Raw genomic sequence first — 15,813 nt, 5'->3', positions numbered from 1 at the left:
GGATGGGGGTATATAAACTTAAGGTTTAGTTTAGTTTAGAAATTCCATATCTGAAGGGAAGGAATATAAAGGTTGGGTTTTACTACCGTCCCATGGGACAAAATGTGCAGACAGATGAAGAAGTGTTTCAAAGATTAGGAAAGCAGGAGAATTGGGCAACGGTATAATAATGGATGATTTAAATTACCCAAACTTAAATGTAAAAATGAAAATGTAAGCTAGTCATTCACACAAGCTCCTACCAAAAATACCATCATCCAAATTTTACCATTTGACACTTATGTGCCACTGGTATGGATATCTGAGATCATTTTTTTCCTTTTCAAAAGAAATTCATGTATGGGCATGTATTGCTCAAGCAGCTGGTATTTTTGATAGGAACTTGATTTAAATTACCCCGATATTCTTAGAAGAGTGAGTAAGTTTTCAAATACAGAATCTTTACGAGTCTCTTACTCCGAACAAAATAATCAGAAGTCCATTACCAAGCAGAGTGAACTGCTTTATCACCAAAATTGACAAGCAATCCACTGGGAGGGAGAAAAAAGGCCTCAATTGGTCTTCATAGGCCACAAAAAAGCTCCCAAACCCCTACCAATTTTTAATCGCACGTACTTGTGCTTCGGTCCAGTAAAGTTAAATAGAGCACTCTGCAGGCAAATTCTTCATGAAGCAACACAGCAGTGACGAAGAAGCAAAAGGTTACTTAGCCGGTGCTGGTCTTTCAGTCATGCTTCGTCGGACCTTCCACAAACATTTCCAGCGATGTCTTCTATATCCAAACCGCAAAATTCAGCTCAGAGATCCAGCGCAGAGATTTCGATTACCCCGACATTGACTGGTTAAATGTTATATCAGGAAGTGGTAGGGAGGTAAAATTCCTAGATGTCATAAATGACTGTTTCTTGGAGCAACTGGTCCGGAACCGAGAAGAGGGGGAGCTATTTTAGATTTGGTCTTTGTGGAATACAAGGCATAATATAGGAGTTAACTGTGTTGGGTCCGTTTGGAAACAGTGATCATAGCGTGATCAAATTTGAGCTGATACCGGGAGTGACGTCGCTAAAAATGTATACTGTAGAGGCATTTAATTTTCAAAAGGGTGACTACGATAAAATGAGGAAAATGGTTAAAAAGAAGCTAAAAGGATCAGTTGCAAAAGTTAGGACTGTAAACCAGGCGTGGATGTTATTTAAAAATACCATCGTGGAAGCCCAGACCAGATGTATTCCACATATTAGCATAGAAAGAAGAGAAAACAAGAGAAAGAAGAGAAAACAAGAGTAAGTGAAATCAAGAGAAAGAAGAGTATGTGAAACCAAGAGAAACAAGAGTATGTGAAACCAAGAGAAAGAAGAGAAACCAAGGAAAGAAGAGAAAACAAGAGCCGGCATGGTTAAAAGGTGAAGTAAAACAGGCTATAAGAGCCAAAAAAAACATCCTTTAAAGAATAAAAAAAGGATCTGAATGATAAAAATAAGAAGAGACATAAGCACTGGCAAGTTAGATGCAAAGCACTGATAAAGGAAGCTAAGAAAGAATGTGAAGAGAAACTTGCCAAAGAGGCAAAAAACTCATAACATTTTTTTAGGTACATCAGAAGCAGGAAACCAGTGAGGGAATTTGTGGAACTGTTGGATGATCAAGGAGCAAAAGGGGTGCTTAGGGAGGATAAGGCCATAGCAGAGAGACAGAATGAATTCTTTGCTTCGGTCTTTATGGAAAAAGATATAAGATATCTACCTGAACCAGAAATGGTTTTCAAGGGTGATGTTGCAGAGAAACTGAAAGAAATCTCAGTGAATCTGGAAGATGTACTAAGCCAAATCGACAAGTTAAAAAGTGATAAATCAACTGGACCGGATGGTATACTTCCCAGGGTACTAAAAGAATTCAAACATAAAATTGCTGACCTGCTGTCACTAAAATCATCTGTAGTACCTGAAGATTGGAGGGTGGCCAATGATACACCAATTATTAAAAAGAGTTCCGGGGAGATCTGAGAAATTACAGACCGGTAAGCCTGACTTCAGTGCCGGGCAAAATCGTGGAAACAATTATAAAAATTAAAATTGTGGAACACATAGACAAACATGAGATAATGAGACAGAGTCAGCATGGGTTCAGCCAAGGGAGATCTTGCCTCACCAGTTTGCTTGACTTCTTTGAAGGTGTGAATAAACATGTGGATAAAGGTGAGCCAGTTGATAATAGTGTATCTAGATTTTCAGAAAGCTTTTGATAAAGTTCCTCATGAGAGGCTCCTGGGAAAATTAGAGTCATGGGATAGGTGGCAAAGTTTGGTTGTGGATTAGGAATTGGTTATTGTATAGAAAATAGAGGGTAGGGTTAAATGGTCATTTTTCTCAATGGAGGAGAGTAAACAGTGGAGTGCCGCAGGGGTCTGTACTGGGACTGGTACTATTTAACTTATTTATAAATTATATGGAAGTTGGAGCGACGAGTGAGGTGATTAAATTTGCAGATGACACTAAACTGTTCAAAGTTGTCGAAACGCATGCGGATTGTGAAAAATTGCAGGCAGATCATAGGAAATTGGAAGACTGGGCGTCCAAATGGCAGATGAAATTTAATATGGACAAATGCAAAGTGATACACATTGGGAAAAATAACCCGAATACTTTGACAAAAATGATGGCTTATTTGAAACAGGTAACTCTATGAGAAGAAAAAGGGTCTCAGAAACCTGCTCAGAGACTGATGGAAATCAAAAGATTTCAGTCTGAGACTTATCAATTCCAGATTTCAATCATGGACCCTGAAAAAACCTCTCATAAATACAGAAACACCAATCTAATGTATAAAAGTGCAATACTTAAATCAAATAAATTATCTAATTGTGTGTCGTGTGTTTCTTATCACTGTTTTTGATATTGCTTTTATGCATTTCTCTTAATATTACTTTTTAAACACAATTTTGCTTTTATGTATTTCTTTTTTTTTACTCTTGTCCTTACTATTATTATATTCTAATATCACAGCTGGTACATACTTATAGCCAACTCTCAATATGCATAGCGGTGTAGGCTATGAAAGCGATCATGAATATCAAAGGTGACAAACTCTTAAAACAGCCATCAATTATAGACTGTGCATATAATAACTGCCTGTAAACGTATCTTAGTTATCAGTCCTCTCTCGATGGAGGCCATTTCGCTGACAGTCAGCTTCATCCAGGGATTGCTTAAGGACTGAGGCACGAAAATTACAACCACCACCACAATTCTTGATGCTTCCGGTGAAGCATTGTGTGCTGTTCACTGTTCTGGGCTGAGGCAGTGTATGTGTGTGTGAGAGAGTGTGTGTGTGTGTGTGCTTGGGGATGGGCGGGGAAGTTTGCATTGCTGTCACTCATGCTATACCTATTCTACGATGGAGCTCTTTGCTGGCACTGTGATGCATTTCATCAATGCAATATATCCTAGAATAATTTTATAGACTGATTTATGATAGTAGAGTTTTCTTTATACTTCCGTTGATGTCTTCTTACTTTGTTGTTCTGTAGTGCAAAGACTGGCAGATGGCCCTCATCAATGTGCTGGGAGAGTGGAGGTGATTCATGACAACGAATGGGGCACGGTGTGTGATGAGGACTGGGACCTGCAGAGTGCAGCAGAGTTGGTGTGCAGACATATGGAGTGTGGACCTGCGCTGTCAGCACCGACGGGAGCTCATTTTGGACAAGGGTCGGGTCGCATTTGGCTGAGTAATGTTCACTGCAAAGGAACAGAATCGCTCCTAACTGCATGCAGTTCCAAACACTGGTCTGAGCACAGCTGTAATCACGGCCAAGACGCTAGTGTTATCTGCTCAGGTAACTCTATCACCACATTGGGTTAGTGGGGGCTTCTCATGTTCTGCAGGTCTCAGAAAGGGCAGCATTATAGCAGACCATAAGGGGGTGATGTCAGGGTCGGGGTAATGGTCCAGGAAAGGAAGAATTGTTGGACATGGGGTAGAGGATAGGTAGTGAGATGTTAGAAAGAGATAGAAAGGGGTGAGAGGGAGAAATCCTGCACATGGTGGAGAGAAGAGAGGAAATGCCATAGCATGGAGGGGGAGGGATAGGGAGAAATTCCAGGGCAAGGGGGGGAGGGAAGATAGACTGAGATGCTAGATCACTGGGAAGGGAGAGAAAGGAAGAAAAGATGCCAGTGCATGGAGAGAAGATGGAAGGAGAAGAGGAAAGAGATCCTAGGGCGTGGGGAAAGTGAAGCAGATTCCAGACCATGGAGTGAGTTGGGGTGGGAAGGAGGGAAAGAAAGGAGAAAGAGAAGCCAGAGCATGGGGAAGGGAGTAAAGACAGAAAGAGAAAAAGAGAGTAGACAGATGGAATGGAAAATGAAGAGAAGATGAGAAAAGCAGAAACCAGAGATGACAAAAGGTTGAAAAAAGATTTTTTTTGTTGTTGTTGTTTTAGAATAAAGTTGTATTGTAGCTGCATTGATAAATATTTATAAACAGAAAATGGAAATAGCACCCTTAATGTGAAGTTCACAGCAGTGTTCCCTATGGTGCCCCACTGCTCTGCTGCCATGTCTGTGTGGCCAGTCCGTTAAACCATGCTGGTCCCTCCTACATACAAATGGCTTTTTAATTTGGACTTTTGTTTTCTATAATGAAAAAAAAAAAAAAAAAAAAAGATGTCTAGCTGGTCCATTTTCAAAAAGAAAAGATAGATGTCTTGTGGGTTTAGTTGGACTTATGTGTCCTATGTCAAAATTGCCCCCCCCCCCCACGTGTCTTTTTAAAATACACGCATAAGCAGCAAAATTTGTGCCTACGTTACTGATGGCTGTCCAGCATGTGTAAATGTCTGTGCTTAGTTTGAAAGTAGATTAATGTATTCCATGCGCGTATTTGGACCTTCTGCCTATGCTTTGCACAAACTTGGCCCTGTGTACCCCTACCGGCAAAGTACAAGCCCTCATGTCAAGCTAGGTGAAAATGATTTGTTTCAAAGTAGAGAATGACACGGTGACAAAATTCATCACCGTTCCCGTCCCCGTGGATAACTGCGGGAAACCATCTTCATGTCATTCTTTAAGGAGAGAGGGAAGAATCAGAGTATGAATGGCCACAACCACTGACCCGCAAGCTTTGCTTTGAAGAATGCTGGTGTAGAAGGACCGAGGTTGAAACAGACACTAGAGAATGACAGTCTCTGGTATCCAGAGCAGATATTGTGATGTCATAATTCCTCATTCCACCAGTGCCTAAGAGCCAATCACATCAGTGATGTCACAATGGCTTCATTATCCAGAGCAGATATTGTGATGTCATAATGCCTCATTCCACCAGTGCCTAAGAGCCAATCACATCAGTGATGTCACAATGGCTTCATTATCCTTGGCTCCCATAAGAATCAGAGTATGAATGGCCACAACCACTGACCCACAAGCTTTGCTTTGAAGAGTGCTGGTGTAGAAGGACCGAGGTTGAAATAGACACTAGAAAATGACATGGGATTATTTCCCGCGGTTATCCGCGGGGACGGGAACGGTGATGAATTTTGTCACCGTGTCATTCTCTATTTCAAAGCAATATTTTAGAGGGCAATTTGTAACCATCATCTCTGAAATTCCTCTGAGTTTCTAAAGGGGGCAAGTTGGATAAACATGTGCCAGAAATTGTATCATGTACATTCAACATGGACGCCAAGTATCCCACTTTCCTACATTAACGGCCCCGTTTATCAAGTGCGCTGGAGGGTTTTAGCGCGAGCCGGCATGGTAAATACATCCACCTCCTCGGCCCCACGCTATAAACCTCTAGCGCAGCTTGATAAAAGGGGGAGGGGGATAAAAGTGAGTTAAATACATGCATTCATAAAATCAAATAATTCTTTAAAACATGGCAGGAGGTCGAGGAATGTTTGCAAACGTTAATGTGGAAAAATGTCGGAGCACGCAAAGGAAGATTCAATGGTTCTTAATACTTGAGCTCATGAGCATTCAATAGAAATCACCAGCTGGATCAATATAAGTCAAGGCAACTTGCAATCAGGAAAATACAGAAAAGGCATATCACACCACATGTTTCTCCTTTGCATACTGGCAGATGCTCAGTCTCCCACTACATACAGTAGAGAAACTGAAGAAGTGAGTTCCGAAGTCTGTCAAGTATATTTTTTCACAAATGAATTCATACTGGAAACAGGCTGCCTTTAACTCAGAGCAAGAAGACGGCGTCCTGAAGAAAAATGTATTGACAGTTAAGTACTGGGGGTTTCCCATCAAGTGAGGCTACTGATTGGGTCTCCTGACGAAGAATGCAAAATGTGGTCCACATTGGGACCCTCTTACTTATTAAGTCAAGTTCAACATTAAGATAAGTGAAACAAGTTGAATAACATGTTTAATTTATTATTTTGAATTTTTTTTCAACAATCTACACATATGTGGCAATTGGGCTGTTGGTTCCCCTAAAGGGTCAATACCCTGGGGGGTACTTTACATTTTGGAGCATATATTAACAAGGATAGTCTGCACATATAGTGTTGTAGTAGTATTTTGAGCACATGGATTTATAAGTATATATAGTGCCTTTATAGATAACCATATCCATTTATTCATAAGGTGTATGACATTCAGTGAAAACAATTTTCTTATGTTGGGAAAATGTTTGAGAATAAAAACTAGCCTTTATTCAGAGAACAGTTGTTCGTACTTAACTGGTTTTGGAACTCATCTCTTCACTTGGCTTTTAACGTAGGAAAGAGGGATACTTAAAATTTCAGTGTACTCGCATCCAGCAGTTTGTTCCGTAGGCTGAGAGACGATCATGCTGAAGCTGCTGAAAAGGAAAGCTCCCAAACCGATTAAAGAAATATACGCCCTCAAAGCTAGTCAGATGGGTGTGTTGGGAGAGCAGGCCACAGAGGTACGTGATCCTGAAGGAGATGACGGATCCAAGTGCGAAGATGGGTTCCAGTTGGTGCTTTGGGAACTCAGAGAAACTAAAGAGGTCTATCAAATGGTATTAACCAAATTTGATAAGAGATTTGAAAGTTTGCTTACCCAAGTTGGAGAAAGGGAGCAGGGAGTGTTGGCTCTAAAAGACTGGATGGAGACGGAGAGTTCCCCCATACAGACTGTACACTCACAAGTTTGGCTCCTGAAGGAACAATTAGAGAACCAAGAAAATTGGAGCAGGTGCTCAAACCTCTGGATATTTTGGATTCCTAGAAAAGTTGGAGGGATCGAACCCTCAGAAGTATAGATGTGATTTTTTTAGGAACCTGTTTTCTGGGTTCATCAACAGCGCCCCAAAATGAGGTGAAGAGAGCCCACAGAAAACTATGGGTAACCCTTGGCCCAGGAGTACTGCCTAGAACTTTCATCATTAAGTTGCTTTGGTATGAAGACGTGGAGCATGTGTTGCTTACTGCTAGGCACCAGCATGTGGTGGAGTATAATGGTTTGTCCATTCAAGTTTTTGCAGACTTAGCTCAAGCGACTTTGAGGAAAAGGAAAGAGGTGTTAGAATGCAAGGAGGCTGTCCAGAAATTGGAATACACAGCAGGGATCTTGTATCCTGCAAAGCTGATGGTCCTGGTCAATGGTGTTAAAAAGTTTTTCAATCCAGAATTGACGGGAAAGTTCATAGCGAGTCTTCAAAATAACCCATGGAAGAAGGATCATTGAGGAGAGCAGGAAAATATAGAGTGCAGAATCCCCCAGGAGATCACATAGGGGAGCAGAGAGTTCTACTCTGGAGATTGTGGTAGACAGGTGTGACTGGGGCTCTGGGAAACAGGAAGATTCATCAGAGTGACTCTGGGATAGCTAGGCCCCAAGAGCCATATCTACTTTGTTTTGGGTAGTATGCTATGTTATTTGTTAGGATTTTTGTTGCTGGGTTAATAACGGGTTTTGTGGAAAGCAAAATGTGCGTAGTATGGTCTGATTGAGTCGGGCTTTTATTTTATTGGTGTGCATGGTAGAGGGTTGGATGAGAGGAGAAACTTTGGAATGTGTGTTATTTGGAGATAAGAAGTTTGGAGTGTGTTTTTAAGGGTGGAGGTTTGTATGTAGGGGGGAGGTGAGTTGATTTTGAGTTTTTTCATTTGGTGGGAGGAGTTCTGAGATACTCAGATGCCTGTGTTTTTTCTGGCGTTTGGAGGGTTGGTGGGGGTGGGGAGTTTTCTTGGTGTTGGATTGGGTGTGGTAGTGTGGAGAATGAGGAAGGGGTGATCTTTAGGGTGGCTGCTGGCTGGGAGGAGAGGGTGATCTGTTGGATTTTTTTTAAGTTAAGGGACTTAAGGTGGTTTCTTTCAATACAGGGAGGGGGGGGGGGCTAAATGGTCCAGTTAAGTGAAAGAGGTTTCTGACTTAACTGAAGAAGTTAATAGCTGACATACTTCTGCAGGAGACCAAGCTCACTGAGCTGAAGCATACAAAATTGCAAGAGGTTTATGGAGAAGTTGCTGCCTCCTTGTTTGACAGTAAAAAGAGGGGAATGGCAGTCCTCCTTCGTAAGAATTTATCCTTTGTTAAGTATGCGGAGGGGAGGGAAGAATAGTCTGATCTGCTGGGAGAATAGGGGAAAACAAAATTAGTATTTTGAGTTTATATGCTCTGAATGGAAAGAAGGGTTATTTCTTTGAGAAAAGGTTTAAGGCCTTTGAGAAAGTGGTATGAGGGGTAAAGGTAATTGGAGGTGACTTGAACCTCCAATTACCTTTACCCCTCATACCACTTTCTCAAAGTGACTTGAACTGTGTCTTAGGAGAGCTGGATAGGTCGGGAAAATCTGGCAAAGGGTGGAAGCAGGAGGGGAAGGCCCTACAGGAAGCTACGGATACTTATGCTTTTGTGGATGTATGGTGGAAAAGACACCCAGGGGTACGGGAATGGTCCTGTTTCTCCTCTCAGTATAGTTCAAATTCCTGAATAGATTTCTTGCTGATGGAAGAGTGTCATGTTAGCAAAATAACATCAGTTGGGATAGACCCACTATACCTCTCGGATCATGATTCAGTTTTCATAGTGGTAAACTTGGAGGTGAAAGGTACGGATCAGAGGGGGCCGTGGAGGTTAAATCTAGGACTTTTGGCCAAGTATAGGATAAGGAAGACTTTACAGGCTGCATGGAAAGAGTTTCTCTCTCTCTTTTTTTTTTTTTTGTTTGAAATATTTTTATTCAAAAAGCAAACAGACATAACAAGGAAAAATACAGTTGCACAGCGAAAAGGAACTATAAAGGTCAAACCCTAGAACAGTATGCATGCTGGAACTGGAAGGCCCCCTTAGCAAAGGCGGCCTCCAGTAGGACCAATGCGATAAACGAGACAACAGTATTTGTTAGTCTGTTCAATATTTACACTCCCATAGTTATACCCCCTATACAAAACACACACAGTCAGACACCCCCCCCCCCACCCCAACCCCACTGAGTGACTAGGAACGACATAGAGGAACCTCATAAAATATGCACCATAGCTATGACTGCCCCCCCCAAAGTGACCGGTACAGCTGTTTAGGTCCCTGCACCCTCTCACACACACTGCGTAGTTCCCAATGTTCCAGTTCCTTGAGGGACCACTCCCACCCTACCACCTCTGGAGCTGCCTCATACATCCACAGGCGAAGCACTCCCCGCTTAGCCACCAATAAGGCAATATACAGAAAGCGCCAGTGCTCAGCTGTCAGTCCCTGAGCCAGCACTTTCTTCTCACGCCCCAGCACAAGAATCAGGTAGGACCATTGAATAGACACCCCCAGGATCTTAGTCAGGAAATCCAAAACCCCATTCCAATAAACACTCAAGGCAGGGCATTCAATAATCATATGCACTAAGAACCCTCTCACACGTTTAAACTTCACACACTCGTCGGATTCCCAGATTCCTGCCCAGGCCCCCCCGGGACCTGGGGAAATAAATGCGATGTAGCAATTTAAACTGTAGTTCTTGCAGTTGGGCATTTCTGGCCCCCCGCACGACGTTGGCAAAACAAGCAGTGAGAACCTCAGGGCTGACAGACTCCCCCCAGTTCCAAGGCCCACTTAGAGGCCAAAGTAGGCAACTGAGAATCTGCACGCTCCTCCCACTTCAGTCCATAGCAGGTAGATAGAGAATTCAATAGAGGAGGAAGAGACATAAAGAGTTGATCCATCTTTAGAAATTTACTGCCCGACAGGCTCTGCCGATGTTTGTCCAGCTTGTAATGTTGCAGCTGCAAGTAAGCAAAAAACGGCATCCTTGGGACTGACCATTGACGACGGTGCTCATCATAGGAAGGAAAAACAGGGGGAGTGCTATCTGACAAGCAAACATACCCCAAACAGATTCCCCAAACTGCTCCTCCATCCCCCGAGTTCCCCCCATACATGTGATTAAGACTAGAGGACATAAAAGAAAAAAAGCTGGATTATCGTCAATTCTTTGATGCTATAGTTAAAGCCATTTAACAGCAGAGTTTTCAGGGCTTTACGAAATTGTTGTAGCTGGCCTATCAGTCTAAAGGAGTCAGGAAGTCCATTCCACATCTCTACCAGCTTGAAGGCAAAAGAAGGGAAAGATAGTTTATATCTCTGTGTATTCCTCAAATGACAGGATCTGAAGGGGTTCCAATATAAGGGAAGCGTGTGATACAATGGTAGGAGCTACAGCCTCGGCAGCCTGGGGTTGTGGGTTCAAACCCCACGCTGCTCCTTGTGACCCTGGGCAAGTCACTTAATCCTCCCATAGCCCCAGGTACGTTAGATAGATTGTGAGCCCACCGGGACAGATAGGGATAACGCTTGAGTACCTGATTGTAAAAACCGCTTAGATAATCTTGATAGGCGGTATATAAAACCCTACTAAAACTTGAAACTAAAGGATCAAATATTCCATAGAGAAGCTTAAAGATAAATGCATGAACATTTAAATTGAATCCTAAAGCGGACTGGAAGCCAGTGAAGGTTTTGCAACAAAGGAGAGACATGATCGTACTTTCGCTTCCCGAATATAAGCTTAGTGGCCGTATTTTGTATCAGCTGAAGTCATTTTAGACTGCCCAGCTTAATGCCTAAATAGACTGAATTACAGTAGTCTAGTTGGGCAAGCACTGTAGATTGTACCAATACTGAAAAATGATGCCAAAGATGGAATTCAAATATATGCACTAATGGTTTCGGAGCACTTCTCAGTGATCCAAGGATGCACCCATGCAGCGTTAGTGGAGGACAGATGCGCGGAAGGCTTCTTGCATTTTCACACTGGCTCCTTTAAGATGTTCCTGGAGGAGGGAGCAAAATGAATAACCCTCTGGAATTTTTTGAACTTTTGTAGAATAATGCCGCCTGTGAAGTTTAAAGCAAGCTGTGTCATTCCACCTGCACAATATTTAGCTGCTTTGCATGTATTTGCTTGCTGAATAACTCATTATTTCATAACTCATTATGATCTTAATAATTTTGGCGGTAAGCTGTACAAATAACCTAAAATAATGTATGTTATTGCTTACTAAAGAGTTTCCTTAGATTGAAAGCCCTCCATGGACACGGAAATGCTTACCATAGCTTAATGTAAATCACCTTGAGCTAAATCTAAATAAACAAATATCCAGTTATTCATTATTGAGATGGCTTGGGGAAATCCACTGCTTATTCCTAGGATAAGCAGTGTAAAATCCTTTTTGCTCGTGATCTGGGTTGGCCACTCTTGGAAACAGGATTCGGTCTGTCTCGGTATGGCAACTCTTATTTTCTTATGTTCAGTTTGGGACGTTGCCATACTGGGACAGACCCCCGCTTTTTTTGTTTGGGGGGGTGCCTCAAGAATTCGCAGGAGCCAGTCAAAGAAGCTGCTGCATGCCGAGCAAGAGTGTCAAAGCACACTCCCGCTCATTGCCGTTCAGCGGCAGAAGAAACTAGCCGCGACCGGCCGGGTTAGCAGCGGGGCAGGAGCCGGAAAGCTCTCTCCTGCCCGCTGTACCTCTGGACCACCAGGGATGATGAACGTGGCAATTTTTGGGGAGACCACAGCCGCTTTGGTCCTTCCCCCCTTTCCTACGCCTATGGATAGACCAAAGGTCCATCAAGCCCAGTATCCTGTTTACAACAGTGGTCAATGCAGGTCATATGTACTTGGCAAGGTCCTGAAAGAGTAAAAATATTTTTACCAATTTTTACAACGCCATAAGGGAATGATTTCACTTTCTGTTATTGCTCATTGTCGCTGTCTCCTGTTTTCTTACCTTACTTTTCCATTTCTTGTTTTCCAGATGTGAGACTAATGGATGGAACAAACCACTGCAATGGGAGAGTGGAGATGCTTAAAGATAACACATGGAACACAATATGCAGCTCAACATGGAGCTTACGAGAAGCTCAAGTGGTCTGTAACACATTGGGCTGTGGAATCGCTCTGTCAGTGTCACAAAACTCTAGATCTATGGCATATCCTTATGCCACTTCTGTAACTGTTGTTTTCTGTGAAGGGACAGAATCTCAGCTGAGGAACTGCCAGATTAACACTACAAGTGTGTCTTTGTGTACAGCCTTTCAGACTGCTCATGTCAGATGTTCAGGTAATTTTTTTTGATCTCTCTGCATTATGCTGGGTCTTTGGTTGCAGGATACATGATGCCATTTTCAATTGTTTGACTTACCACAATAACAAAAGAGGCTGTACAATAAATCTATATTCACTTCAGGTTAAACTGAGTCCCCCACCACCACCACCACAACCACCACCACGCCAACAACAACAACAAAAAAATGTAATTTGATCAGAGGTCTGAAGAAGTAGCTTCACAACAAAACTCCAGATCAGAACTCAACAATATCTTATGAAATGCAAAGGATTAATTTGATCCAATTATGAGATTAATAAAGATGACCACGGTGTTTTTGAAATATGGAATTTTAATAAACAGAAACTGATCTGGATCAACAAACACAGAATGCAGACTGGAATTTATATTTCTTGTCATTGGTGAAATCCCTCTCCTCACCTACCACAAAGACATGAGAAAATCCCTCTCTCTTTTCAGTGAGTGACCCTGAGGGCCACGTTCAAAAGGATGTCTGAGTGCAACTTTGGACTTTTCTCATAAGTCATCCAAAATCAATGGTGGAGAAACTACTATTTCTGAAACTGGTAAAACCACCGGACATCCAAAATGATTTTCTTGAAAATCGTCTCTTTGGACGTCTTGGCTACCAGGAGGACGCCTTGACCTTCAGGGTGTCTAACTTTGTTCACCATTTTCAATCAGAAAAATAAGTTGAAAACGTCCAAATCCAGACCATTTGGACATGGGAGGGGGTCAACATTGTAATGGACTGGCCACATACACATACCATCAGAACAGTGGGGCACCTTAGAGGGCACTGCTGTGAAGTTCATGTAAAGGATGCCAAATGTATATCTCATCATAACCTCCTTATAATTTATGGTGAGCCCTCCACAGTTTCCCCCAAACCTACTATACCCACCTGTCTACCACCCCAATAGCCCTTATGACTGCAGGTGGTACCTATATGGCATTATAGTAGGAGTTTGGTGACCTCACATTTTCCACAATAAATGTTGTGGTTAGAGTGGCTTATGAGCCTAGGTCATCCTCTCTATGGTTCCCCAGCCCACCCACCACACTACATAAGACATCTATATGCTGCTTTGATATGCTTTCCCATAGCAAGGTGCTACTGTTCTGGAGCAGATACTTAAGAACATACTAACCCTTACTGGGGCAGACTAATGGCCCGTCTATCCCGGTATCCCATCTTCATGGAGTTACATACTGTTTTATTCAGGTCTTTTGTGGGATGGGAGGGGGTTAGTGACCACTGGGAGAATGTGGGAGGGACTCATACTTTCATGCATCCAATGGTCACCTTTTTGGCACTTAGACACTTTTAAAACAGGTCTAGCTCCGAACTTCTAAGTGCCATCCTGGATGTTTTGGAAAAGGTTTGGTTATCGCCGCAAGCTTGCCCAAAGCCTGCTCATAACATGCCTCTTACATGCCCCTTTAAAGACTTTAAATGTCCTGGAGGGTGAAAGCCCTGCAAAACATCTAAAAATCTAGTTTCGAACATTGGCATTTGGTGAGAAAACATCCAAATGCCGATTTATGCTGTTTTTTGTCTATTTCATTATAGGAATTTTACTGAAACCAACCCTCTCTCTGTCCCCATTCCACAATGCACGTACGGGAGAAGACGAACTGGAACTCAAGTGTGCCGTCCCCAGGTTCGAGATAAACACTACAGTTTATTTTTACAAAATGAATGAATCAAAACCCCTCGCAGAAAAGAAGCTTTCCTACAATGAGAGTTATATACTGTACCGTGTAACGGGTTCAAACATCTTGAATACAATAAGATACACCTGTCAATATGAACTCAGATCAGTAGGACCAGCGCACAAATCACCGTACAGTGAAGCAAAGCAGTTTGTGGGTGAGTACTGTCTGCTTCTTTCATTGTACAGAGAAAGCGAGCTGCCCAACCAGTCTCCGCTCTCTAATTTCAGGGCACCTGGTGTCAAACGACGTCACTCTATCTCTTTCCATTGCCATCATGTGCTCTGATCAAGGAAGCAATAGCCTAGGGCTGTCCACTTTAAAATATTTGAATTAATTTTATTTACTTTCCCTTAGTCAAAGTTCTGCTTTATGTCTATCAATTTATAATTTTTCCTTCTACCCAACAGCCAAACTTCTATGGTTTGGCCCTACTACACATAATTTACCCTCTTCCGTACAATTAAATTCTGGTGATACCTTGAAGATTGAATTTTCATCCAGAATCCTTGGGTTTCTTTTGGATTCTATTCTTTCTTTGGCTAACCAAATTAACAATGTATCTAAACATAAGAACATAAGCAATGCCTCCGCTGGGTCAGACCTGAGGTCCATCGTGCCCAGCAGTCCACTCACGCGGCGGCCCAACAGGTCCAGGACCTGTACAGTAATCCTCTATCTATACCCCTCTATCCCCTTTTCCAGCAGGAAATTGTCCAATCCTTTCTTGAACCCCAGTACCGTACTCTGCCCTATTACGCTCTCTGGAAGCGCATTCCGTGTCCACCACACGTTGGGTAAAGAAGAACTTCCTAGCATTCGTTTTGAATCTGTCCCCTTTCAACTTTTCTGAATGCCCTCTTGTTCTTTTATTATTTGAAAGTTTGAAGAATTTGTCCCTCTCTACTCTCTCTATGCCCTTCATGATCTTTTAAGTCTCTATCATATCCCCTCTAAGTCTCCTCTTCTCCAGGGAAAAGAGTCCCAGTTTCTCCAATCTCTCAGTGTATGAAAGCTTTTCCATCCCCTTTATCAGATGCGTCGCTCTCCTCTGAACCCTCTCAAGTAACGCCATGTCCTTCTTAAGGTACGGCGACCAATATTGGACGCAGTACTCCAGATGCGGACGCACCATTGCCCGATACAATGGCAGGATAACTTCTTTCGTTCTGGTTGTAATACCCTTCTTGATTATGCCTAGCATTCTGTTTGCCTTCTTAGCGGCTGCTGCGCATTGTGCCGTCGGCTTCATTGTCATGTCCACCATTACCCTCAAGTCCCTTTCTTGAGTACTCTCATTTAATAACATCCCTCCCTCCATCGTATAGTTGTACCTCGGGTTTCTGTTTCCCACATGTAATACTTTACATTTCTCAATGTTGAACTTCATCTGCCATCTCATCGCCCATTCCCCTAGTTTGTTCAAGTCCCTTTGCAATTCTTCGCAGTCCTCTTTAGTCCGAGCTCCACTAAATATTTTGGTGTCATTTGCAAATTTTATTATTTCGCACTTCGTCCCTGTTTCTAGATCATTTATGAATATATCAAATAGC

The 15,813-nt window shown here is 42.5% G+C and overlaps 1 protein-coding gene across 2 annotated transcripts in view; it reads left to right on the top strand.

Annotated features, from left to right (window-relative positions):
* The window catches only part of LOC117368385 (scavenger receptor cysteine-rich type 1 protein M130-like), a 142,965-nt gene that overhangs the window by 40,035 nt on the left and 87,117 nt on the right, over nt 1-15,813 (top strand). For both annotated transcript variants that reach the window (XM_033961984.1, XM_033961983.1), the window contains 3 exons: nt 3,527-3,835; nt 12,233-12,538; nt 14,118-14,417. In XM_033961984.1, coding sequence (XP_033817875.1) covers nt 3,527-3,835; nt 12,233-12,538; nt 14,118-14,417 — 915 coding nt within the window. The remainder of the gene's footprint in view (nt 1-3,526; nt 3,836-12,232; nt 12,539-14,117; nt 14,418-15,813) is intronic.

The sequence above is a fragment of the Geotrypetes seraphini genome, chromosome 10 (genome assembly GCF_902459505.1).
Source record: "Geotrypetes seraphini chromosome 10, aGeoSer1.1, whole genome shotgun sequence".
Classification (NCBI taxonomy): Eukaryota; Metazoa; Chordata; class Amphibia; order Gymnophiona; family Dermophiidae; genus Geotrypetes; species Geotrypetes seraphini.
Note: the sequence above shows the minus strand (reverse complement) of the source record. Positions and strands in the feature narration are given on the sequence as shown.